At 31.8% G+C, this 25,911-nt stretch overlaps 1 protein-coding gene across 1 annotated transcript in view; it reads right to left on the bottom strand.

Moving 5' to 3' along the window:
- Positions 1–25,911, bottom strand: part of LOC143080058 (uncharacterized) — a 72,687-nt gene that overhangs the window by 4,885 nt on the left and 41,891 nt on the right. The window contains exons 4-12 of the mRNA XM_076255717.1: positions 23,713–24,000; positions 20,351–20,638; positions 19,339–19,632; positions 12,257–12,568; positions 8,149–8,436; positions 7,071–7,364; positions 3,055–3,192; positions 2,031–2,102; positions 657–737 (exon numbers count right to left, since the gene is read on the bottom strand). Of these exons, the coding sequence (XP_076111832.1) occupies positions 657–737; positions 2,031–2,102; positions 3,055–3,192; positions 7,071–7,364; positions 8,149–8,436; positions 12,257–12,568; positions 19,339–19,632; positions 20,351–20,638; positions 23,713–24,000 (2,055 nt within the window). The remainder of the gene's footprint in view (positions 1–656; positions 738–2,030; positions 2,103–3,054; positions 3,193–7,070; positions 7,365–8,148; positions 8,437–12,256; positions 12,569–19,338; positions 19,633–20,350; positions 20,639–23,712; positions 24,001–25,911) is intronic.

Genomic DNA, 25,911 nt, shown 5'->3' with positions numbered 1-25,911 from the left:
ACCATCGGCTGAAAACTGGAAATCACCCCTTTTTGTAAATAAAAAAACTCGTGAAACGAAAAATCAAAAATTTTATGAAAACTGCTGATAACATTTTTGAGTTACAATGTATTGACGAAAACTGGAAAATCTCCTTTTTCTTATAAATTGAACCCCATGACACATCAACTGAAAATACATTTTTTTTAATATCTAAAATTTATAAAAAGTTTAAACGAAAGGACGCTCACGTCAATAGATTTTAACAATGCGTTCACCAAAGTTTCAAGCGTTTTTGAGCTATTGTCCGACTTGTTGATTACGGACGGACAGACAATGGTATAAAAACAAATGCTTCACATTCTGAATACAAACTAGAGTATGGTTGTTTATGTACGTTTTGCAAAATAGATAGGTATAAAAATAGGGGTTTGCGATTATAATCAACTTATGATGTTCTACTTTATAGGAAATATAAATGATTTTACATTTATACATTTCGAGAACATCATCCTACACAGTACACGTTACGCTTTCAATATTATAAATTCAGGATAATCGTTTCATCTACATAGCTAAATGTTTACGACTTACCAATGACGCTCTAATACAAACATTTGGGAAGCAATACAAATTGCCATGTAAATAAAGTCAGAATATTTAGGAAAGGGACTTACCTTTGTAATGTACCTTTTTAGATTTGGATTTAACAACAGAAGCATACTCTCCGTTCGCGGGTTCATCTCCATCTTCTTTAACTAAACCAAAAATAAAAATTGAAAACAGAGCTTTCATCTAACATGTCAATTAAACTATGTTAACGGGGCAGTAGCTACGAAATATATAAAAATATGAAATATGATTGTTTTTGTCCAATCATTAATAAAAGTGAAATAGTGAAATAATATATCGTTTTTAGCAGCCAGTATGGATCAATTTTGTCAAAAATGCTGTAAGAAACACTGAATTATTCATCTTTAATAATCTGGATAAATGTTAAACATTGTTATCAATCAAATGTGAGAATTTGAGTCAAACATAAGAAATTTGAGTCAAATATGAGTCAAATCGGAGAACATGAATTTGACAGCTAGCGCCCCTAAAAATTCTGATACCTGACAGAAAAATATAAATACATGTACTATTTTATTTCTTTAATTTCTTCTCAGTCTATTATTCAAAACAATAGTTCCATAGTCATGATGATATTTTATTCCCACCCATGTACATTAGTTTTCAATCCTTCTTTTTTCATTATTATATATTATTGAAAGACAATAATATAGTTGGTTATTTTTGCGTTGCATGGACTATTTCAACATGTTCAAAGGTATGAATATACACTGAAACATTAAATGGTCACAAATCATCAGATACAAGCCTTGAATAACATCTATTAACCAAGTGTTTGTCTAGAACCTAGCAGCTAGCTATCTCAAGAACAATGCACTCGATATTACCGTCACTACCAGATAACACAAATGCTAGGAAAGATGAAGGTATAAGTTGACCTTCTGGTCTGATTCGATTGTTTTTCGTTTCTATTGTTCATGTTCAGAAAACAAGATATATTGCAAGTTATTTTTACGTTGATTAAAAATACAAACGTTTTGATATTACAATGACAAGTTTTTCTTTTGATGACTGGTATTCAACACCAAATAAACTCATCATAGATATTAGGATTGAAATTTTGTATTTCCATCAAACTGATATTTATTTGTATTTTTATTTTCATTCTTTTGTAATGACGTGATACAGAAAATAAATAGACTTTATAATTGCAAAACATTTCCACCAGGTTAGGGTCTGTTCTGGACGTATTATCACGCATGTGTATCATTTAACATTAAGATACACCGTTTGTACAATGTTGTAAGTGCCTAGAAATTCACAAATGAATCTATTTGAGATTGGTTTATTTGACTCAATAATACCAAGTCCATGTCTGAACCTTGTAAATATGTAATAACGATCAGATATCCAATAGCAGTAAAGTATATGATGAGGATCGTAAGGACAAGTTACAGTTGTTTCATTTTGACAGTTACCTGGTTTTCGCCGTTCGCTTTTCTGTTGTTCCTTATCAACTTCTGCATACAACACACTGCATTCTTTTGATTCTTAAATAAAAATTAAAGTTATTTACTTTTACACATATTCTTTCTTTATATTGTTATGTGGTAGACAATTCTTATTTCTATCAAGAATGCAACAATGTACTTAAAACATATAAACTTAAACTGCAGATCCTTGTCAGAAAAATATAGTCGAATAAACGAACAGAACTATTAGATAAATCTTGTTATTGACATGCTAGATGGGGTGTCCACTGGGTTTACTTATCCAATCTTTTATGTAGTTTTTGCTATGACTCTAGACATTATTTACTATATTGGTCTGATGTGTGTTAGTAAACTTATGATTTGAGTAAAATAGATGTTTAATTTACGTATAGCAACACAAACAGCACATGGAGATGTCAAACACACAGAGTTCCTTATTGCAATCGGCATTATACGTTGAAATAAATATTTGGGTCTAAGTGTAATGAGAAGACCCAAATATATCTGTATTATTGTCGATTTATTCATTCCTAAAACCATGTATCCAGCAATAAACTAATCAGTGAAGAAAAACAGATGTTAACTTTGAGTCAAAGAACACACAAGCAACACATAAAGATGTCACATGATTGTTTAAGCAATGTGTATCCGTTCTTGGCCAGTCTCGAAATGTGAAAGAAATGCAAAATATTTTCCTAGTTATTGTAAGCAAACAAATAATAGTACTCATTTAACCATGGTAGGATTTTTTTTTTTTGCAAATTAGATGAAAGACATTTCCTGTTTTTTGTTTTGTTATATTCAAGCATGAATTATTTTATGCTGGAATGTTTAATTTTATATTCTATGTTTTAACAATCTTACCTAGGTTCAATAGTTTAAAAAAAACCTTATCAACATTTTAAAAGGGAGTGTAAAAATGAAACACTTATCTTAATCTGCCTCATTGTATGTGCCATAAACAAGACAGAAGCCCTTTTATTCTATCACTAACTGTCTTGTTACATACCAGTTTTGCTTGTTTTCTTTCTTCTGATGATAAATACTAACAGAATGATGGTTAAGACTAGAACTGCAATACCACATCCGATTCCAATTGATAGCGGCGAAACGGAGGCTGACGATGGCAATGATAAGGTTGGTTCAACTGAAATATGCAAAGAAAATTGAGTCAGTTTAAAGGTTTAATTCTACACGAGTATTCATAATTACAGTATCATTAAAGAAACCATAGCATAGACAATTGACTGTCAGTTTATATGAAAAATTTCAGTACTACTTGCTTGGGCCGGTAGTTTTGTTTTTATTGTTTGCCAATAGCTGAGTCTAAGCGGGGTGGAATAGATGTTATTACATACCATCTTTCCTGATGGTATATAAGACCCCGTTCTAGACCAGGATTTTATGTTACATAATAGTATGTGACAATTTTATTGTTATGTAATTTACAAAGGAATAATTAAGGACATTGTTCACTTATCGTTTGGGAATTGCTATCTTATGGTTCGTTTCTGTGTGTTGTGGTATTGTCGTTTTTTGTTGTTGCACTATAGTATTTATGTTGTTTCGTTGTCTTCCTTTTTACTTTTATGTATTTTTTTCAGTTTTAGTTTGTAACCCGGATTTTTTTCTCTCAATTCATTTATGATTTTCGAATATTGTTATACCATTGTTGCCTTTATTTATATGTTGTACATAGTGTAAAGTTTTGTAATACTTTCTGTAATAATTTATGTTTTTACAATTTTATGTTGATCAGTACAAATGTACAACCTCATATTATATGTATGGTATGTTCTACATTTATAACTAAATTATGTATTACACTAAGGAGTGGTTTATTTTAGTCTTTGTTGTGGATTGAAGGAAGAGGGCATGAAGGCAAATTATTTCAATAACTATTTATTATGTTGACAATGGCAATCCTTTTAAAAAAGATTAACATATAGTTTCCACATTTTTCGATACCCTTTAAAGGGACTCTTATGTTAAGGCAAGATAAAGTGATTTGATTGATCAGTTACATTTGGATGTTTCTTAATTAACTATTCAGACAGAACGATGATCGATACTATTTGTAATTAATTAGACATTTACATTTTTTTTTTTTTTTTTCGCCATCCTTCCATATCACCCCCAGTTTGTAAACTTTGTAAAAATAGTCATGTTCTTATTTTGATTATAATTTCGAATTTTTAAGGATAAATATCATATCTTTCCATAATAACTTCTTTATGTCTGTATTGTATAAGTGGTTGCTTAAACAATTGACTTTTTTTTTTCTTCAGATTTCTCTAAACTATCATCTGCCTTTGCTGGGCATATGTGACCCTATTCAAGGTAAGAGTTTATGTTACGTTATGACATGGGACAATTTTATTGTTAATATGTAAGGTACTGATTTTTAATCAAGGACATTTTTCACTTATCTTGTATATGTTGTACATAATGTAAAGTTTTGTAATACTTTATGTTTTGACAATTTTACTTTCATAGGTAAAACTTGATATGATGCTTCACTGTTATTACTTTATTTCCTTTTATCCAAAGAGGTGGTTTAGTTAAGCGTTTGTTGTGGCTTGAAGGAGGAGGACATAAATTATAATTATAGATATGTAAAGCAAAATATGTTAAACAGTTCAGAAAATGTTGCGTGCATTAACGAATGCGATTTTTCATGAGTGAACAAACATGTTAGTTAAATTATTGGAATGCTAAGAAAAGCTAGGTAAAGACACATGTTATAGATATTAAAATAATTCTATAACTGCGATTGCCAATGAGTCGCCTCCTATGTATTAATAAAAATACTCGCAATATTTTTTTTTCAATTTACAGTATTCCTTGATCGTCTCTACTAGAGTAACTTAATTAAATGAATACCCGTTCTTTTAATGTTTGTGAAAATTAATAATACCTCTCCATATAAATAAAATAGTTCACTTCTCATATGCCTACATAGATTATTATATAAGAAATAAAGTCAAAATAGCTTGACTGCCATCGAGACCGCTATCCAACAGTGAAATGAAAAGTATTGTCCAATCTTTATCCTTCAAAGATGAATAAAAGCTATACTGTACATAACTGTTTAGTCAGCTATTAATGGCCCAGGCATGCAGTTATATTAAACAATCACAAAGAGGTCAATTATGTTATAAGAATAAACCAACATACATGACAGACAGCAACGCACAATAACAACATTTACATTGCAGGCCCCTAATGTAAGTCAGACATACATTGTGTAAGAGTTGAGGCCCAGGTGTTCTCGAACCATGCACATTGGCATTAAAGCAAATAAACGAGGAAATTTCAAACACCAATAAGAAAGGACTGACTCATAAAATTAGCACGAAGCATACACAGTCTGAAACAAAAAGACAAAAGAAACACAATACGATATTTGAGAGTATTCAAAGCTATCGAAATCTAGTTAAATGCAAATGTCAGCTTATAAACCAGTTTTACAAGACTTGATGCACATATATGGGTATTAGTAAATATCTTTATTTATCTAGGAAGACAACGTCTTGTAAAAACTAATACAAGTGATATAATTCATATTCTATTTTAATAAATACTCATTATTTGATGTAATCGAAATTGTTTTTACTAGTTGAATAAACTTAGAGGTCAAAATAAAAAAAAGTTGGTAGTCTGTTTAAGCTCACGTGTGATTCAGTTAAAACTGTATTGTAATAGCTTACTGTCATTTTAGTTTTAATCAATATGTGACTGTTCAGTTAAAACTTTATCGGAAGAGCAAGCAACGAAATAACATGGAAATAAACAAATTTAAAAGTAAACAAGAGTGCACACACTGAAATGTCTCGCCTTCTTTATTAATCATTGATATTATGTTAACAGTCCTAAGTATAAAGCTTTATTACAACTGTCACATAAACTTAACATTAACCAAGATAGCCAAACAAAGACCAATGAACCATGAAATTGAGGTCAAGGTCAGATGAACCATGCCAGGCAGACATGTACAGCTAACAAAGCTTCCATACAACAAATATAGTTGACCTATTACTTATAGTTTAAGAAAAATAGACCAAAACACAAAAACTTAACACTGTGCAATGAACCGTGCAATTGAGGTCATGGTCAAATAAAACCTGCGGGATTGACATATAGATCATAATATATTTCCATACACCAAATATAGTTGAAGTTTGGCATATAATATTAGATAAAAGGACCAAAACTTAAATACTTAACTTTGACCACTGAACCATGAAAATGAGGTCAAGGTCAGATGACATCTGCCCGCTAGACATGTTCACCTTACAATCATTCCATACAACAAATAAAGTAGACCTATTGCATAAAGTATGAGAAAAACAGACCAAAACACAATTTTTTTTAACTATAACCACTGAACCATGAAAATGAGGTCAAGGTCAGATGACACCTGCCAGTTGGACATGTACACCTTCCAGTCTTTCCATACACCAATTATACTAGCCCTATTGCTTATAGTATCTGAGATACGGACCTGAACACCAAAACTTAACCTTGTTCACTGATCCATGAAATGAGGTCGAGTTAAAGTGAAAACTGCCTGACGGGCATGAGGACCTTGCAAGGTACGCACATACTAAATACAGTTATCCTATTACTTATAATAAGAGAGAATTCAACATTACAAAAATTCTGAACTTTTTTTTCAAGTGGTCACTGAACCATGAAAATGAGGTCAAGGACATTGGACATGTGACTGACGGAAACTTTGTAACATGAGGCATCTATATACAAAGTATGAAGCATCCAGGTCTTTCACCTTCTAAAATATAAACCTTTTAAGAAGTTAGCTAACACCGCCGCCGCCGCCGGATCACTATCCCTATGTCGAGCTTTCTGCAACAAAAGTTGCAGGCTCGACAAAAAATAAGGTCACCAAACAAAATACAAACAACACACATACATGACATAAAGTTAAAACACCATAAAAGAATAAATAATGAAACTTAAGCAAAACAAACAATCATCTCTGATTAACATGCTTAATTATCTAACCTTTTGTTTTGAATTCAAGTGATACATTCCTTTTTCCATGTTTGTTTGCTGAGACAACCAATACTTGATATGACGTGTCTGGTTTAAGCTGATTCAATGAAAAATATACCCTACTCCCCGTCATTGTTTCATTAGTATGCACAATCTTTGTTTCCCATTTGTCTTCATCTGTAGTTTTAAACTGTACGGAAAATGTTTGGGTGTCTCCGCCATTAAATCCAGCAATCCATGATAGATTTACTGATCCGAATGTTGTTGTTTCTGAAGAGACATTGTACGGCGCTTCTGGCCTATCTGAAATAAGTCATGATTTCTGTTTTGGACTTGTCTCAGGTAAATAGATCAAGTGTACTCATTTAGTACATTATTCACAATTGCAAAATTAACATATCATTTTTTTAAAACGACATTACAACTTGCCTAAAAAGAAACAATAATCTGAATAAAAATAAAAATATGTGAAGCAAGTTCAATATTCAGGACTTGATATATCTATAGGATATACTTAAATCGTAACGAAAAGCAACAAAACAAACAACATCCCTCATTAAGTATGTAATGATAAAAGCTATAACAGTTATATTCAACGTTACTTGTTATAACAAACTCATTGATTAAGGTTTGAACACATTACACTAAACTTATAACATTTCAGTAGTACATAATACTGTGGGATCATTAATATTCGTTGGATACCAATTTTAGTGTATGTCGTTGGTTTAGATGAACCACGAAATTAAATGTTCTACAGATAACAAATATTCTAAAGGCTTGTATGCAGTCTTTAGCAAAAACACGAAATATAATATCCACGAACATGTAAGTTATTCTTAATCCTCGAAAATTGGTACCAAAAAAACCCAAAATGAATCCACAGTATTGTTAAAAAATTGTAAGAAAAAGTACGAGTAGAAGCAGTTGTAGCATTCGTTGTATGTTTTATTTGTAAACCCGTAACTTCTGAAATAAATTATAAAGACTCGTTACGCTTTGCTATGCCAATTACACTGAAATGTGAAGACTCTTTATAGTATACATTTGACCACATGATTTGAGTGATTCATGAAAATATAATTACCTTCAGCTGTCAAAGTGATTGTTTCCTTAACACAACCTAACTGTTCACCACGATTACATATTCTTATTCCATATTCACCAAAATCATCTGCAGTCTTAATGTGTATTGTGGAATTAATCTTATATTTATAGTCATGTCCGTATTTCGTGACCGTCCAATGAAATCCAGTACTACGAATCCACTCTACAGTTGGTGCCGGGAATGATACTACATACAATTCTATGTATTCCCTTTTTTTAACAGTTGTTCCTATTTTACGCAAGCTAGTTGTAACATTCCGTGGTTTACCTGCAAAAATTTAATTTTTTTAACAATCATTTAGTTATTTATTTTCTCTCACATGTCATTTAAGCTGGGGTCACACATTCACGATTTTTACTGCCGTCCTTGACAGGACCATTCCCGATTAAAATTTGTCAAAAGTCTGATCAAGATCCTGTGAATCGTGGATGGAAATTCGATTCATATCTTTCGCCAGGTAAAATTCGACCGAGTCTGTCACGACTGCGTCCCGATTCTACCGAACATAATCCGACAGAGATCAGATAGTGACAAGACAGTGAACCGACGCTGACGGAAGTTATCCGTTCGAAAACTGTCGGCATAATTAGGATGATCAGGTACTGTCGGAACGTAATCCTATCACGGTCCGCTCTATCGCATTGCAAACGGCTTTGTCTGGTCTCAGTCGTATTGTATTCTGTTATTGTCGGGACTTCTCCAGATCATTCCCGTTCCACAGGACACCGTCCCGAATACACAGAACATTGTTAGGAATTCGATCCGATACAGCAGAATCTGTCACGACATAGGCACGATTGTAATCCGACTAGACAAAATCGGCTGAGTTTCCCCGAATGTTACGGGACGCACCTAACTGTCGGGGTGCTTTGCCGAACTATTCGGACCCTTCCCGACCAGTAGGAATCTGTTACGAACTAAAACGACTGCGTTCAGACAATAATAGGACATTCCAGATAATTGAGGATACTAATCCGACTTTTTCACTTTTCGTGTCGTATCGCTGTCTGATCTCAAACGGGAGCAATAATCGGCAATGTGTGAACCCCTCATTAAACAAGTATTGTATTGTTTAATATACCTGATATCGTTTTACAAGTTCTTTCAAAATATCAATGTGTGATTGTCATTGTTCTTTACTTGAAATAACCTGTCTTTAGTATGACCTCTGTCATGTTCAAGTCACCAACTTACCAATGCAGCTGCAGTATCTTAACTTGACCTTAGTTTCAAAATATAGTTTTGGTTAAAATGATTGAGAAACGGATATGGACCAAATGTTTAAGACTAAAGTCCTTTTCAGGGCATAAAAAAGACCAGTTTTTCTAAGCTGTGACACTACCAAAGCAAAAATAGTTAAAAAGTAGACACTTACTTCTCTATCTAGTGGTAGTTTAAATAGAAAAACACATTCATAAGTGGTTCAGGTTTCCTTTAATTTATATTGCAATCCAATATCCTGTTTTAAGTGTTAACCGTGCTTTTAAAATTAAAATATATCTTTCGTTTTTTTGAAATTGTTTTTTTCGCTTTACTTATAAAAAGGACTTATATATGGATGGGAATAAGTATAACTAGTTTTGCAACAGTACTTACTATTTATAAAATTGGAAGATATGTGCATAAGACACGAGAAAGGCTTTGGCAGTTTCTAAAGTTTCTTATGGTACTTTATAAATTTTGTAATTTAAATGCCTAAGTATTGAAGCGCCTGCAGTTAAATTGAATCGAAGTTAGTCACTTAAACTGTTTCTTATATGTTTATTACAAAGTCATGTATCCATACGTTGTTTAAATTGAAGCAATCTGTACAATTAACTAAGATTACAGATAAAATAATGTGTTACTGTGAGTAAATAACTCTATTTATGTCTTTGTTTTGTTTATAGGGAAGTGAATTTAGAATACTTCAAATTCGGATTTATAAGCAGATCGAAGGAGAATTTTATATTGTAAATGATAATCAAACGTATAGATCTTAATTCCGTCATAGTAAGGACACCATTTAGTTTATCCATGAAATTCAATGTAATGCATTATGTAAGTAATTGTCTAAATGAGGAACTTTGGTTATTTTTGACCTCATTTATCCTCACCCTAACTTTCAACTTCCCAATTATCAATTTTCCATTTCTCAGCAGTAACATACCCCGTTCCCCAAATGGTGTTTACATATCACAGTTAATGCATTATGCTCGCGTATGTTCACATTATACGGACTTTATACCACGACAAAGTTATGAGGAGGAAAGATTAAAACTGTCACTCTGTTAATCTTATAGACACCTTCATGAGTTGCATGTATGATCCATACGATGTTCCTGTGTCTAAACTAACTAAAGACATTTCTACCACGTCTTAGATTATGAAGTAACATTTACGTTGTCTGTTCTTCTAAGTGCCGAACGTGACCTATTCCCGAATATGATTGTTTTGCTGATTGTAAATTCGCATTGCTATAAGACGTGTCGCGGTTAATATCTAGCGTTCATGTGTTTAGTTATGATGTGTTATAAGTAATTTTGATCGGATATTGTTTTGTGTTTTATCGTATGTAATTGTAAATCTGTTTTTTTTTTATTCGTATGTAAACTTACATTGTATATAATCAATCATTCAGTTCATTTGTATAATTTTAGTTTCAAGCAATTATGTGCACAGGATTTGTTAGTTTTACACAGTTTGATTTGGAAGAAAAGACCGACATGGTTTGATAGCGTAACGACAAAACCAAGTTGAAGCCACCTTGTTTTTCTAACAATATCCTGTACAAAGTCAGGAATGTGGCGTTTGTTAACTTTTAGTTCGTTTATATTAATGTTGGATTGTCGTTTGTTTTTTGTTGCACTTCAGTGTTTCTGTTGTTTCGTTGTTTACCTTTTATATTTAATGTGTTCACCTCGGTTTTAGTTTGTTACCCGGATTTGTTTTTCTTTCAATCGATTTATTAATTATGAACAGTGGTATACTACTGTTACCTTTATTTGACCCGTTAGAAAATAGTATTTTGCTCATATCACTTTCTTTTAAAACTAGCATTTGTACAATGTGTACAGGTTCAACAAATCCCTTATCATATAAAAAAAAAATATGTATGCAATAAACATTTTGAGCTACCATAATGTCTTTCATACTAGTAAATTTCACGGTTAGCTTAGCAATCGATACATGGCTGTTGTAACTTCTTTTCGAAATACTTTTTAGTCCACTTCGTAGCGTGTTGTGGGGGACACGGAATCACTGGGCTGTCGTCTGTGTGTCCGTCCGTCCGGCCGTCCGAACATTTACTTGTGAGGAAATTGAAACATAGTTGTATTGTTTATGTTGTGAATCAAAACAGAGGCATCATGCGTCAGATCTGTCATCCTAAATATAAGAATATAGTGTCACTGTGCCTAAACGCCTTTTGTGAAAAAATCTATATATAGCCATAAACAACTAAAATGTAATACCACTGTAATAGATATTTATGAATAAACTCATTTTTAATGTTATAATTCAGCTGAGAATGAATATACTAGCATAGCCAGTATTATCATGACTCAAAACAATCATCATTCATGCATGTATTAAAGGATTAAATTTGAATTTTTCTAGCGAATATATAATATCTTTTTTTTAAAATTGGTCAATGCAAAAGACAAAAAAAAACACAAATATTTACACATTGTACATAAATATTCATTAATTTTATATGAAACGCAAAAGGAGCTGGAGGGGTGTTATTTTCTAACAGGATAACAAATAAAACAAATCTGGCACGTCATGCCTTATAGTATGACTATTTGTGATATCAAGTTTTGAATTTCTATACATAGTGAAATCTTATTTGTTTTAATGCATACACAATTTATACGTAGTTGTTAATAAGTTGGAAATGATATAGTTAATGGGACATCAAATTTAACAACCAATTGTTTTTATTTCAGTTTGAGTAATTTGTTTCTCTATAAATCCCGTTAATTCGTTCCTTTAGTATCATAAATAAGATGTAATTAACGATTAACAATCCAATGGTATAATGAGTTCACATACTTGACGTTTTTACTAGTTTTTAACTGCAAAAAACTATTTACACTATACTTACAATATATTTTAAAGTTGACAGTTATGTTATCACCGTATGGTATTCCATTACTGGCCTGAATTTGATAAATTCCCGAATCCTCACATTTTAGGGAAGGTAGTTTGGATTTGCAATCGGTGGCACTTTTGGAATAATTTAACTGATAAGTCTTCAAAAAAGATGAACGTAAAATTAATTGCGAATCGGGATTACTTTCAATACGGAGTGTCATAGTTATATTTTTTTCTTCACTGAAATTATAGGTTGTACCGTTTGCCACTGCAGAAGTCTTATCGTTGTTCCTTAACCACATTCCAATAATTTTAGAAGAATCTGAAACAAAGCAAAAACACACGATACATTGTACTTCTTATTAATTATCCTTCGTCGACTTACAGATTTATCACACCTTTGCTATATTTTGTATACAATGTTGCATAACAATACGGGAAAAAACAGGACCAATACGGAAAAAGCCGTATTGACCCATGGGCTAATACGGGACGTTCACTTCTGCTTTCAATTTTCTGACACCATTACTTAACTTTGGTGGTATCATTATGTATAAAAACATTTGTATTGTATTTTATACCGATGACTCTGGTAGAGAGAAACCATGCTGTATATACGTTAAAACCTCTTGCAACAACTATGTAACGGTCCGTAGGTGGACTGTTGCAAGTCCAAATGTTTGTCCCTTACCAGTATACCCTAATTTTTTCCGGGACGTCAAAATTTGCCTGATCTTGATCTCAAATGGCCTCTATCACGAGTTGGTTAACCGTTATGGAATGCCCGTTTCACAAATGATATCAGATATGTTCAGAACGTCGTAACTACAACATGTACAATCCCCTTCCCTTTCATGAATGTGACCTACCGAATTAAACTTTTTACCGGATTTGTTATCACATAAGCAACACGATGGGTGCCACATGTGGAGCAGGATCTGCTTACCCTTCGGGAGCACCTGAGATCACCCCTAGTTTTTTGTTCGGTTCGTGTTGCTTATTCTTTAGTTTTCTATGTTGTGTCATGTGTAATATTGTTTGTCTGTTTGTCTTTTTCATTTTTAACCATGGCGTTGTCAGCTTATTTACGATTTGTGAGTTTGACTGTCCCTCTGGTATCTTTCGTCCCTCTTTCACATACTTCACCTTTTACATTTATTGACAATTTGTTCTCTTGATGAATATGCATGAGATTTGTTACTGGACATGAAGCAACCAACTATCTACCAATTGACAGTAGAGTAGTGTAGCATGAATGTCAATTCTAGTGAATCAAACTATCCTAATCTAGGCATTCAAAGTATTATTATGGTTATAAAAGACGCTTATACCAATGAACAGTGGACGTTTAATGGCAAATCAGAATCGCAAAATAGTTTTCGATCTTTATACTATGAAATACATGGTATATTTTTATTGGTAAATAATTTAGTTAGGCAGTTTTCTCATAGCATCAATGTAAGCCATGCCACTCGTCGAGTGCGTGAGATCGTCGGTTTGATCCTCATCCAGTTAATTTCTTTGTCATAAAACCTTCACTGCCTCACTACCAAACACCCACTATTTAGTAGAAAGAGCATAGAGTGATCGGGCTGGAGTCAGAATCATGTCTCCGGTTAGAATGACATGTATTCCTGCGATTTCAAAACAATGACTTAGTCGGGTTCACATTCATCTTCTCGTCCGAAATATGTATATATGAACTACATATAAACGAACACATATATAAATATGGTCTCAAATCCTGTTAATACTTATATCTTGGATTAGTAAAACCTTGATGTTCTACACTGCATTTGTAAAAAGCAACAAAAGTATAAACAAAAGGGTTGTTTTTTTTTACTATATAACGCATTCAAAAACGGATTTAGGGTGAGAGGAGTATATGGAGTTTAATAAATAATAAATGCATATAAGTTGGTATTTTACGTTACATTTCTCCTTTTCAAAATTCTTGATCCGCGTTTTGCATCGAAATCTTATTATATTATGTAGGTCCTTTTAACAAAAGAAGATATGATATGATTGCCAATGAGAAATATATATTAACAGCTTATTAAGTCTTTCCACTTTTCTGTGGAAAGACTTATTGTTTTTCTTCTGATTATTATTTTTTTTTTCCGCCAAATTTTGTTCTTGCGATAAATGTTTGTTTCGCAATATGTCGCTTAGATATTTTTCATATTGTATTGTATAGTTTATGCGCTTTTAAATTTCACCCTGCTAAGCCGAACCATTTTCTTTGTGAGAGTTATCTCCCTATTCACTGTTTATCATCTGTGTGCATCTTCTTCGTAACAAAAAAAGATAGCGACAAAATTCTTTTTACAAATTGTTCGTTACATCCTCAGTTATTTTTGGCGCATTTGGATCGAAGCGATTCGATGAAATTTTATAGGAGTTATCTAACTTTCCAAAATAAAATTGTCGGTATGTTTATATAACTCATAAACAGTTAACCGTATAACCCTGGAATGTTTTTATTTGAGTCCCCTAGGTCTTAACTTAGAAAATGAGGTCAAGGTCAAAGGTCAAGGTCATATTCTCAATTGTGACTTTTGATTGTTTTTGCATTTTTTCCCTCACTTTGAGAGATACATATAAAAGAACAGGTGCAAAATGTCTGCTTAATTGTAATGAAGATATGCTACATTTAGTCTTATACAATTAAATGGCATCTTATAGGAGTTGGTGCCCCTGAAATGTCTTGATATGAGGTTATTTGATTATAACTTCAATTAAGTTCATTATAAAGACATTTGGCCTTATACAAAAGGTTAAGTGACAAACGACATTGAAAAATGGCTACCGGAAGTGACCTTGGGAAAACCGGAAGTAGCTTTTTTTGCAGTTTTTTCACATACAAGTACTCAGAATCCATATATTTTTTCATATAGATACAGAAACTGATTACTGAAGACTAAAAATGACTTCCAACAAACCGGAAGTAGCCAATTATCTCCCATTCTACATACAAAAGTATAGAGAAACTTTATATTTTTGTGATCAGTGTGAAAGAAGCTATCATATGAGACCGGATGTGACATTCATTTCACCGGAAGTAGCATACTATTTCCCTTATATCACTCAAAGAGATAATTAAACCATCATTTTTCGCATCAGTATAAAGAAACTACCTTCTTATCCAAATTACTTTGGTGTGGAAAGACTTTCAATTGTTCTCTGAACAATTGGTTTTTAATATTACTATATTTTTCCTTTTCTTCAGTGATTGATGCTATAAAACTAATTCGGTTATGTTCTCACATACACCCAACCGTTAATTTTCTCGTTTACATTATTTTACATTTGTTATTGCGAGGCCTTTAATAGCTGGCTACGCGGTATGGGTTGTGTTCATTGTTGAAGGTCGTAAAATGGACAATGGTTGTTAATTTCTTTGTCATTTTGTCTCTTGTGGAGTGTTGTCTCAATGGCAATCATACCGTATATTATTTTTTTATTCAATGAATGAAAATATTTTGCCTGGAAATATCTCCTGTTTGTGGTCTCCGATAGCATTCCAGTTGAACAAAACAACATAAACAACACAGAATACTCCTTTACGGAACACATCTTCTATAATAGTATTTTTATATGGAATTGCTTATCTATACATTTTATAATAGATATAATATACTTGTGTATAGACATTTAATAGAAGCGATAAATTAATCTCATTTTTTTATAAAGAAAACAAATTCTGACATACACTGACATCGACATTTCTGAAATTTGCATTTAAATATCCTACTAAAAAATATTTTCCCCACACAAATACGACATTTGATAGAAAAAAAAGAACACCGAGTAACGAACAAATAAGCATGTTTAATATATGATAATTGGGCGTTCATCTGCAAAGTATACTGAACAATGATTTTAATAATAACACCCATGAGTTCACGATAGCTTAAATTGATCGCATGATTGGTAAAAAAAAATGTTTCTATGTGATCTTATGTCAGTGAGAATAACGGCGAGAATCATGAGAACCGAGTTATCGTACAGGAACTTCTTGGGAAGAAAGGTAAGAAGTTAGCAATATCCTACTTATTTTCCGTTATATAGATGATGTTCTCTCACTAAATAATTAATTTTTTGGTGACCTTGTTAGACGCATCTATCCCATATAACTAGATTCAGGATAAAACAGATACAGCTGAGTCTGCCAAATATCTTGACTTACATCTAGAAATTGACTATTAGCGTCGGTTGAAAACAAAAGTTTACAAATAAAAAAAATAAGATGATTTCAGCTGCCTAATTTCGGACTTTCCGTTTCTATGTAGCAACATCCCAACAGAGCCTGCATACTGAGTACATATCACGAATATGATCTACCGAATTAGACTATATACCGGTTTTGTAATAACATGAGTAGCACGACGGGCGCCACATATACAGCAGGATCTACTTACTCTCCCTGATCACCTGAGATCGCCCCCAGTTTTTGGTGAGGTTCATGTTACTTAGTCTTTAGTTTTCTATGTTGTGTATTATGTACAATTATTTGTCTGTCTTTTTATTTCTTAGTCATGGCGTTGTCAGTTTATTTTCGATCTATGAGTTTGACTGTCTCTCTGGTATCTTTCGCCCCTCATTTATTTACATCACATTTAAATTTTCAAAATCGTAATGTTGCATTAGAATTCTTTAACTTTCTATTTTGTCTGTTTATTAGAGACGCCTATAGATATGATTCAATTCAAGCTGTTCTATGATTTTAGTTTATGGGTAACACATATTTATCATTAATATCTTCGGACTTTATTACTAACTGCACACAGTATTATCAGATCTGGTTGTAATATCTATTAATATATGAAGTAATCACATTTTGTCTGCCTGTTAGCGTTGGCTTTACAACTACTATCGAAGTTATAAAACTCGGAACTACAATTTTAAATTTGCGCCAGATGCGCGTTTCGTCTACAAAAGACACCCCAGGTACGCTCGAATTAAAAAATTTCAAAACCAACTTGTATATAAACTTGCGAATTAGTGAAATATACAGTGTATATGTCGTGTACAAGTTGCGATTTTGTACAGGTTATAACATGTATAAAAATATTGTACATGTTATAACTTGTATAATGCAAAAATACAAGTTATAACATGTACAAAAGTACCTCATACATGTTATAACCTGTACAAAATATTGCTTAAAAATGGTTTTAACTTGTATAAAATTTAAAATAAAGTAAAATATACATTTAAATTCACCAATGCATAAAGAACAACAATAAATAGACCAGAACGTGTCTTTTTCTGTAGAGGACAATGATCACAAAGTTTCAGAAATATATGTTTCATGACTTATGTTGGCAAAATGTGTTTTCATGTAATTGTATGTTTTATGCAGTCCATCATGGCTTAAATAAGTGTGAAACTATTTACTTAAAGCTTGCATTCCTCAATGACAATTACATTAGATACTAGTAACTAAATTCTTCCAAAAAATTTAAGAATGATTCCTAATAATTTTGGGAAATACTCCTCCCTCTCGATTTTATAGAGTGCAAAGACTAAAACAATGTCTTATATGCTTACTCTGTAAAAGTAAGAGAGAGCTGAAATAGTTTTCATTGGACCACGCTTCATTATCAATATCTTTAGATCTACTCTTCAACATTTTTAGCCTACAACATGACTTATGTAAATTTATAACTCAATTTTTGTTTATGAACTATAAGATCATTGCATGAGGCGAATGTCATTTTGATATATTTTAAATATATATCCTCTACTTTGAAAGCATGTATTTGTGGCCTTTGGATGTTGTCTGCTCCACGGGCAGGTTGTTTTTTTAGACACATACCCCATTTCAATTCTCAATTTTATTTGTAAACACATCTATCCTGACTATCTTATGTCTTTTAGTGTCAACTAGAATAAAAGTATTTACTATTGCCTTCAAAGTGGACACTCAAAATTATAATTCATTTAATAAAGAAATGTCCATAGATAGTCATAAGAGATCATAAGACATGTCCTAAGATATATTTTATGACAGGTCTGAGGAATGCTTCGTAATACCGACCCCTGGATATTAACTGGGACAACATCCCTAATGCGCCTCGAAATGAGGAACTCAAAAGTCATGTGTAAAGAAAAAATCTCTGTGTAGTGATATTGGATATATATACAAATGACTGAACTTAATTTTCAAAGAACTTATTGTGTTAAAAAGTGGATATTTTACCACAAGGAGCCACATCACAAAAGGATGTTTGGGTATGCTACTTTACGGAAAAAGTAATCTCACTTTGTACCCCGAAAATTTAACCACATTTGTGAAAATGTCACAGCTAACTAACGAGCTATCCAAGTTTACGATATGGACTGAGCTACAGGAAAAAACGTTACCATTACCGCCTATGTAAAAACAATTAAAGATCTTGACCCAACTGTAGCAAAAAGGGACAAACAAACTAACATGAAGGAATAATAAAACAAGTTATGAAAATGTTATTGAGGTCAATATCATCTGTTGCGATAATAGAAAAATATCCTTATTTTTTTATTTTGTACAAGTTAAAACCATTTTTAAGCAATATTTTGTACAGGTTATAACATGTATGGGGTACTTTTGTACATGTTATAACTTGTATTTTTGCATTATACAAGTTATAACATGTACAATATTTTTGTACATGTTATAACCTGTACAAAATCGCAACTTGTACACGACATATATATACATAGTTCAAACATATAATTATTTTAGATAATCTTTGGTTATTTCTAAGAACAAAAATGTTGTATACTTCATGGGGAATATTATATGTTGCAAATGGAATATTTTCCGGATATTTAGTTGTTAAATTCTTGTTTTTATAAAAGTTGTTTTGAAAATAGCAATTCACTTATTCACGTTACATATGAATCGTGCAAATGAATGGTGTATTGTGCATAGCATAAATGGGAAGTTTAAACATTACCATCATATTCAGAAACATTTGGTTTAAAATATTTGGCTTTGAGTTTTTTCAAGGAAGATAAATCTAAGAAGAATTTTGGAAATTCAAAACTGATAAAATGTTATTTTCATTTATCAGCTCACAAACTGTTTAAACAGATAATACGTACACTGCACATTCACTGTTAAATCTGTTCTTCCTTTTTTATCAGCATATCGATGATCCACACGACAACGGAAGGTCCCAGCCTGCCTCCTATTTATATCTAACACGGTTAGGATATGGTTGTCGTTTGACACGAACCTGTTTTCGACTGATGCAAAACGTGATGTAAAATTTTGTTTCCATTGGTATTTACATTTTGGATAGCAGGTTGCATTACAATGTATAGGACCCAAGTTAGATCCTTCTGTAACATTAATTACTGTGTTCTGAGGTTCCAATATTACGTCATCAGGACCATCTACAACGATTCAAACATTTCAAATTTTGAAAATCACTCAAAATTGTTCCCTTCTTGTTAAAAGCATAAGTTCATTATTAAGCAACCAGGAGGCATACCTTGATTACCAACTAACAATATCAGCAAAAAAAGAAATCAATGTTTTCAACACGTGCATGTTATACTCAAACCAAAGATTGAGCAACAGGAAGATAGTTTTAACAAGCTGTTAACTCCGGTGATCTAGATTTTAAAAGCAATTTCTTTCTAAAAGATGATAGAATAAGAATAAAACCGATCTGTAATATATTTACATGTTTCAGTATGCAAACTACACATATACTTATCAATGAAAATATCACAATAAAATTAAAACGATGATATTTATTACAATTATTAAAATCACTTTGCACAGACGTTATGAAAACAAAAAGCACGAAAGAAGGCAGTAATTTTTAAAGCTACATATTTACTTTTAGCTCTTGCAGTTGCACTTGTATTAAACATATGTGAAACATGAGAAGAAGACACGTGCACAAGTTGCAAAAGATCAAGACTTTATAACAAATTTAATAAATATAGTGCGTTTTGTTGATTTACCGTTGTTTGGTCAATATTTTGTTCTGCGGGAGTTGCAAAATCTTATCTTTTACAGTTATAAAAAGATTGTTATAAAGCATGTCAGATGAACCGACTGAGCTGATGATACCCTCGGGGACGAATTGACTATAATACTTACAGTACGGATCTAATGTTACAGTTCTACTCATGTTCGACACTTTTCCTTGATCATCGGTAGCCTGACATTTTATGATTGTTCCTTTGTCCGACATAGTAAGTGTGTTTATTGTTAACTTATTGTTATCAATAGCTCCTCTAGTGTTGATACCATGAAATTGATATGACAGGTGTGAAGTTCCATATCCTACAGGCCATCGTTGTATCGTTGACAAACATGTTAAGGTAATGTTATCACCAACAAATGGGTGCTTAGGTTGAAGATTTAATGTTGTATTTATTGGTTTACCTGCAATATGTTTGAACAAATACAAATACATTCTTGTTTAAGACTTATTTATTTCTTTTAAGTTGTATTTCTATAATGTTTTTTCCAGGTAGTTATATTTTAATCTTTCAAAAAATATTTTCCATATCTGACAATGTGTCAATTGGGAACTGTGGTAACGTCCTGCTGCGCGGAGTTTGGTTCAATACAATTTGATTCAGCAAGGTTTTATTGTTTTTACTTATTGCATCTCTTTTTACCAGGCACAATGGACCAAAAAATGTAAAGTACTTAAAAAAAATCTTATGTATACATAAAAATATATCAATTTATAATTTTATAATTTTATAAATTTTAATTTGAGTTATCCGTTGCTTTGTACTAAATATTCTCGTTGAACGGTAATGTATTGTTTAAGTCATCGTTTATATTGCTAGTTTTTGGTTTTGAAATTGATTATTATTATTGTTAGAAAAGGAATTTCCGATTCTTATTTGTTCATGGAAATTTTTTTATAGTTTGAGTAAATTAAGATATAGTCCAAGTTTTTTTTCACAAAATCTAAAAATTCAAAATTATCTAAATTAGTATTGTTGTAATGTTTTATTCATACATCCTGTCTAAACCATATACTTATATATATAATGAACCATTCAACTTGCAGATCGGTCAGCGGGTTATCATTAAGTGTGCACCACATTTTGTATGTTATTTGAATAGACAGAAGAAATATTACAGTTATTTCTTATTTCTAAATTCCATTTTAAACCGGTGTTAAAGTCATATGAAACGAGTGAGTGGTGAAAAATAATGTTTATCCAATTCTTGAACCAATGCATGTATATATCATAAACTTAGTCCTCTGTGCACGATTTTTTTTCATTTTTTACAAAAATATATCGTATAATCGTCAATTTTTTTTCTCTCTGTCTGTTATGATTTAACAAATATGGCTGCTCATTAAATGCCGTGTTTTAAAGCCAAAGTTTACCGATTGTCACCATATAGTAAATAAATAACAAAAAGCATGGGCATTGAGCAAGTGTTTAACATGTACAATCAGGTAATTGTTTATTTTAATTACAGATCCATGCGTATTGTGATCACCGGATTTTTACGAGGAGGGTTACGCTCAGGTCACTATGCATACGGAAAATATGTCGGCGAATTGCTTCCTGGAAGCAAGCAATTAAAAATTAGTAAACTTCTTTTAAATGTGGACAAATTGAAGAATTTTCCTTAGAAAAAAGTATATGTACATAAGTTGTATAGTGAAAACTAACCATTAGGTTATAAAAAACATGTGCATATTTTTTTTAATTTGAGGTTTCTTATGACTTGAACATAAAAAAAAACGTCGGTGAATTTTATGGAAAACTATGCCTATGAGCTGATAGACACAACACTGGCAGCCAATCAGAAGACGTGTTACTCCCAAAATTATATTATTTCAAATTAAAGTTAAAAGGGCAAATATATACCAATTGAACAAAAGATATTGCCTTTATATGACAAGTTATACAAATTAAATAAAAAATATTACATTTGAATTACAAATATCACATTTTTACAACCAATACCATGCAATACATAAGACTATGATATGGATAAGTTCATAACTGGTAATAAAATTTTAATATCCCAAAAGAACTCAAAACAATTTTTTATGTTAGTTTATGTAAGGTAGCAAATTACATTGATGTAATTTCTTTCATCCATCTTTAAATTTTATAATTGACGTACCAACAGAAAGGAGAAAGAGTAATCTTTTAAATGGTGATAATTTTATAATGACATAATTATAACATAATTATTATGTAATTAGATGCTATATTGTGATGTCCACACTTGAATGAAATTAGCTTCTTTGTTATTCATATCACCCCAAAATATTTTATAGATTATGGTACTACAACACAGATTGACCTCATAAACCTTCAATGAAGTTTGCAACCTCAATTCATAAGAGTTCACTTGATTTAATTGGGTATAAAACTTGTTCTATTGATTTGAAGATAACTGGTCAAGGAACAACATGTGTGAAAATCAGGCATTTAGGGGAACGTATCTAGGAGCTGATTTCATTTAAAACTACATGTGCATTACAAAAATGAATGTGTCACAATTGAATAAATATAAGGATTTTCCTACTTATTCCCTCATTAACTTCAACATAATTCACACATATACCATGGGGATACTTCAAATAAATCAATTCGGTTTTGACCAGTAAGAAAGCACTCCATTTCAGAATATCTCAATATTTAAAGATAATGCACACCTTATGCATCAAAAATCAGATCTGGTGGGAAATATTATATCATTATTGACCTTGCTGTAAGGCAGTTACTATTTATTTCACAAGTTCAATTACACAATGATTTTTTTTCTCAGATTATAAAATAGGGACGAAAGATACCAGAGGGACAGTCAAACTCACAGATTGAAAATAAACTGAAAATGTCATGACTAAAACTAAAAAGATAGTACAGAAGACACAACATAGCAAACTAAAGAATAAGCAACACGAACCCCACCTAAAACTGTGGGTTATATCAGGTGCTCCGGAAGGGTAAGCAGATCCTGCTCCACATGTGGCACCCGTCGTGATGCTTAAGTTATTACAAATCCGGTAAATAGTGTAATTCGGTAGGTCACATTTGTGAATAGGGAAGGGTATCAAGATCTATATCTCTAAATAGTTGTTTTGTTTTTTCTCCTGGCAGCTCTTATATAGAAATGGTGGGTTTTTTTTCATTTGGAATTCACAATCCTATGTTTTCCATAAATCCCTATTCAACCTCTTTTTCATAACTGTTATTTCTATTTCTGATCAGTAGTCATAAAGCAATCCACTGATTCTTTTAATTAAGTACTGTCCACATTTTGTATCATTCAGACATGTGCATTTGTTTTTCAAACCAATTATCATCAAAACTAAATAACAGTGCAAGATATATAAATATTTTGTTCAGTTGTTTTTGGAATATTCAGAAGTAACACAAACAGCTGAAAATAAAATTTCGATAATATTTAGTTCATTTTGTATTGTGCTACCTCAAAATATGCTGAATCTAATATTATTAATATCATACTTGTTACAATCAATAAACAGCAGCCATCCACGATTTTGTTATATCCTTGTGCTCTGTATATCCCAGCATCTGTTTTGCTTACATTTATAACTGTTATGTCTATGGCGCTCACATTCTTTGGTGTCCTGTCAAAAATGTATTTGCCCCCTTCAGAATTTCCAATTATGTTGTATTGTACTTCATATATCACATTCGAATAGAAGGGCGCCATGACATAGAATTCTTCGGCCATTCCGGTCGTCCATGATACAACAACAGAGTCATTGATGTCAGTAGTAAATATATTGTCTGAAAATATAATCCAAATTGATATATGTCAAATGTAGATTAAAATCGAATGTATGCATACATGGATCCAATCTAAAAAATGATAATCATTAAACTAAACGCCTTTCTAAAAATCTTCTTTATGATCATCATTTATGACAGATGATTAGTTTAACGTCTGATGCGTCTCCAATCAACCAAGAACATCAAATATTATGTTTTGTAATAAAATCTGCATACTAGGTAATCGTTACAATATCAGTCATCTACATGTACCGATCGATCGGAAAGAAAATTTTGTCAATATCTTTGTGTACCGATCCAATTACATTAGGACATATTGGAGTACTGTGATTGTACTACGTATTATCGTAGTTCGTATATCATGGCGTATTGCATTTCCGCTAATTTTTTAAAGTCCCAATACTACGTTTCCGCAAATTTAGAGTATACGTTTCCGCAATTTGTATTTATTACTTTTCCAAAAATTTACCTGGTAATAATACAATGTAAGTATTTAAATATATATTAGATAAATCATTTATTTTATCTTTTTAATAAAGGAGAGGTTCTGATCTTATATCTACACTCTGGTAAGGATAAATCAAACTTCATTGAGAAATCTTTGGTTTGGCTTACTTGCCAACTGACATGGTTGAAGAATGCTTTGTTGAATTAATAGCCGATGCTCCATCTGACAATAAAAGCATGAAGTTTGTCGATTATATATTGGAATTGTATATAGATGGCACCAACCATCTGGGCATCACTTCCTGACCCCGAGGAAAAGTGAACAACGAATGGCGCCGAATCTTTTCGTGCCCACCTGAACGAGCAGTTAAACGCTAGCCATCCTAACATTTTTGTCTTTGTCGATGTGTTATTCAAACTACGCACAACATCTTACATCCAAATGCAAAAACTCTAACTGTAAAAACACCCGTTCGGAAATATGAAAAGGAGAAGAAAGACTTCCTTCTTGAACAAAATACAAAACGTGTTATCGGTGAATGTACTACTATGAACTTTGTCCGACGTGTTGGCTACAAATGTTCTGCAAGAACTGACTTATGAACTCATATCAAGATATATCAAATTAGTGCTGACTTTTCAACATACGTTTTCATGTATTTTAATAATGAATTTTACTTGCATGTTATGATGACCTTTAACTCAATAAATATTTATTTTTTATTATGGCTTTGCTTTCGATCAACAGGTATTCCTTAATTATTTGCGGGAAAGTAATAATTTATTTTTTTCTGGAAAAGTAAGATATTTATTTGCGGAAACGTAAACTTTTTTTTCCGGAAAGGTAATGCCAATTTGCGGAAACGTAAAACGCCGGTATATGTGTAAAAAGTTTTAGATTCCTTTATACACACGAGATTGCAAATCTCTGTCTGTATTTCATATAAAATTGTGTTTTACATCACAAACAGTAGCAAATCATAGATGGCAAAAAATTGATTGATCAAAATGAGCTATCAGAAAAAGAAATTTTTTTAACGTAGTTTGATATCAAACAAATATCATCTTACAAAACATATTTAGAAACAAAAATACAGAGCAAAAATATATTGAGGAAGAAAAGAAAAATTAATATAATCAGAATACAATCAAAAGGTATTTCCATGGAAAAGTGGAAAGACCTTATAATCTAGTATTATTTCAAACTGTAACAAAAAAAGGAAATGGTACACCATTTCTTTGCTGTAAAAAAAGTCTGTGTCATATTTAAATAAACAAAGCACCTTTTTATATTTTCTGTTTCTATAGAATATTTTGGAAACTTGACATTACATGCCTTGGTTACTAAAGCTTGAACACAGGTAAAAAAAGAAGTGAAAATTTATTGATTGACTTCCAGTGATGGTTATTTTTTAGTATGAACTATTATGTGAAATTTTGTCTCATGGACAGGTAAAAACT

This window comes from Mytilus galloprovincialis, chromosome 6, assembly GCF_965363235.1.
Source record: "Mytilus galloprovincialis chromosome 6, xbMytGall1.hap1.1, whole genome shotgun sequence".
In the NCBI taxonomy this organism is placed as follows: domain Eukaryota; kingdom Metazoa; phylum Mollusca; class Bivalvia; order Mytilida; family Mytilidae; genus Mytilus; species Mytilus galloprovincialis.
This window is presented reverse-complemented; position numbering and strand designations above follow the sequence as displayed.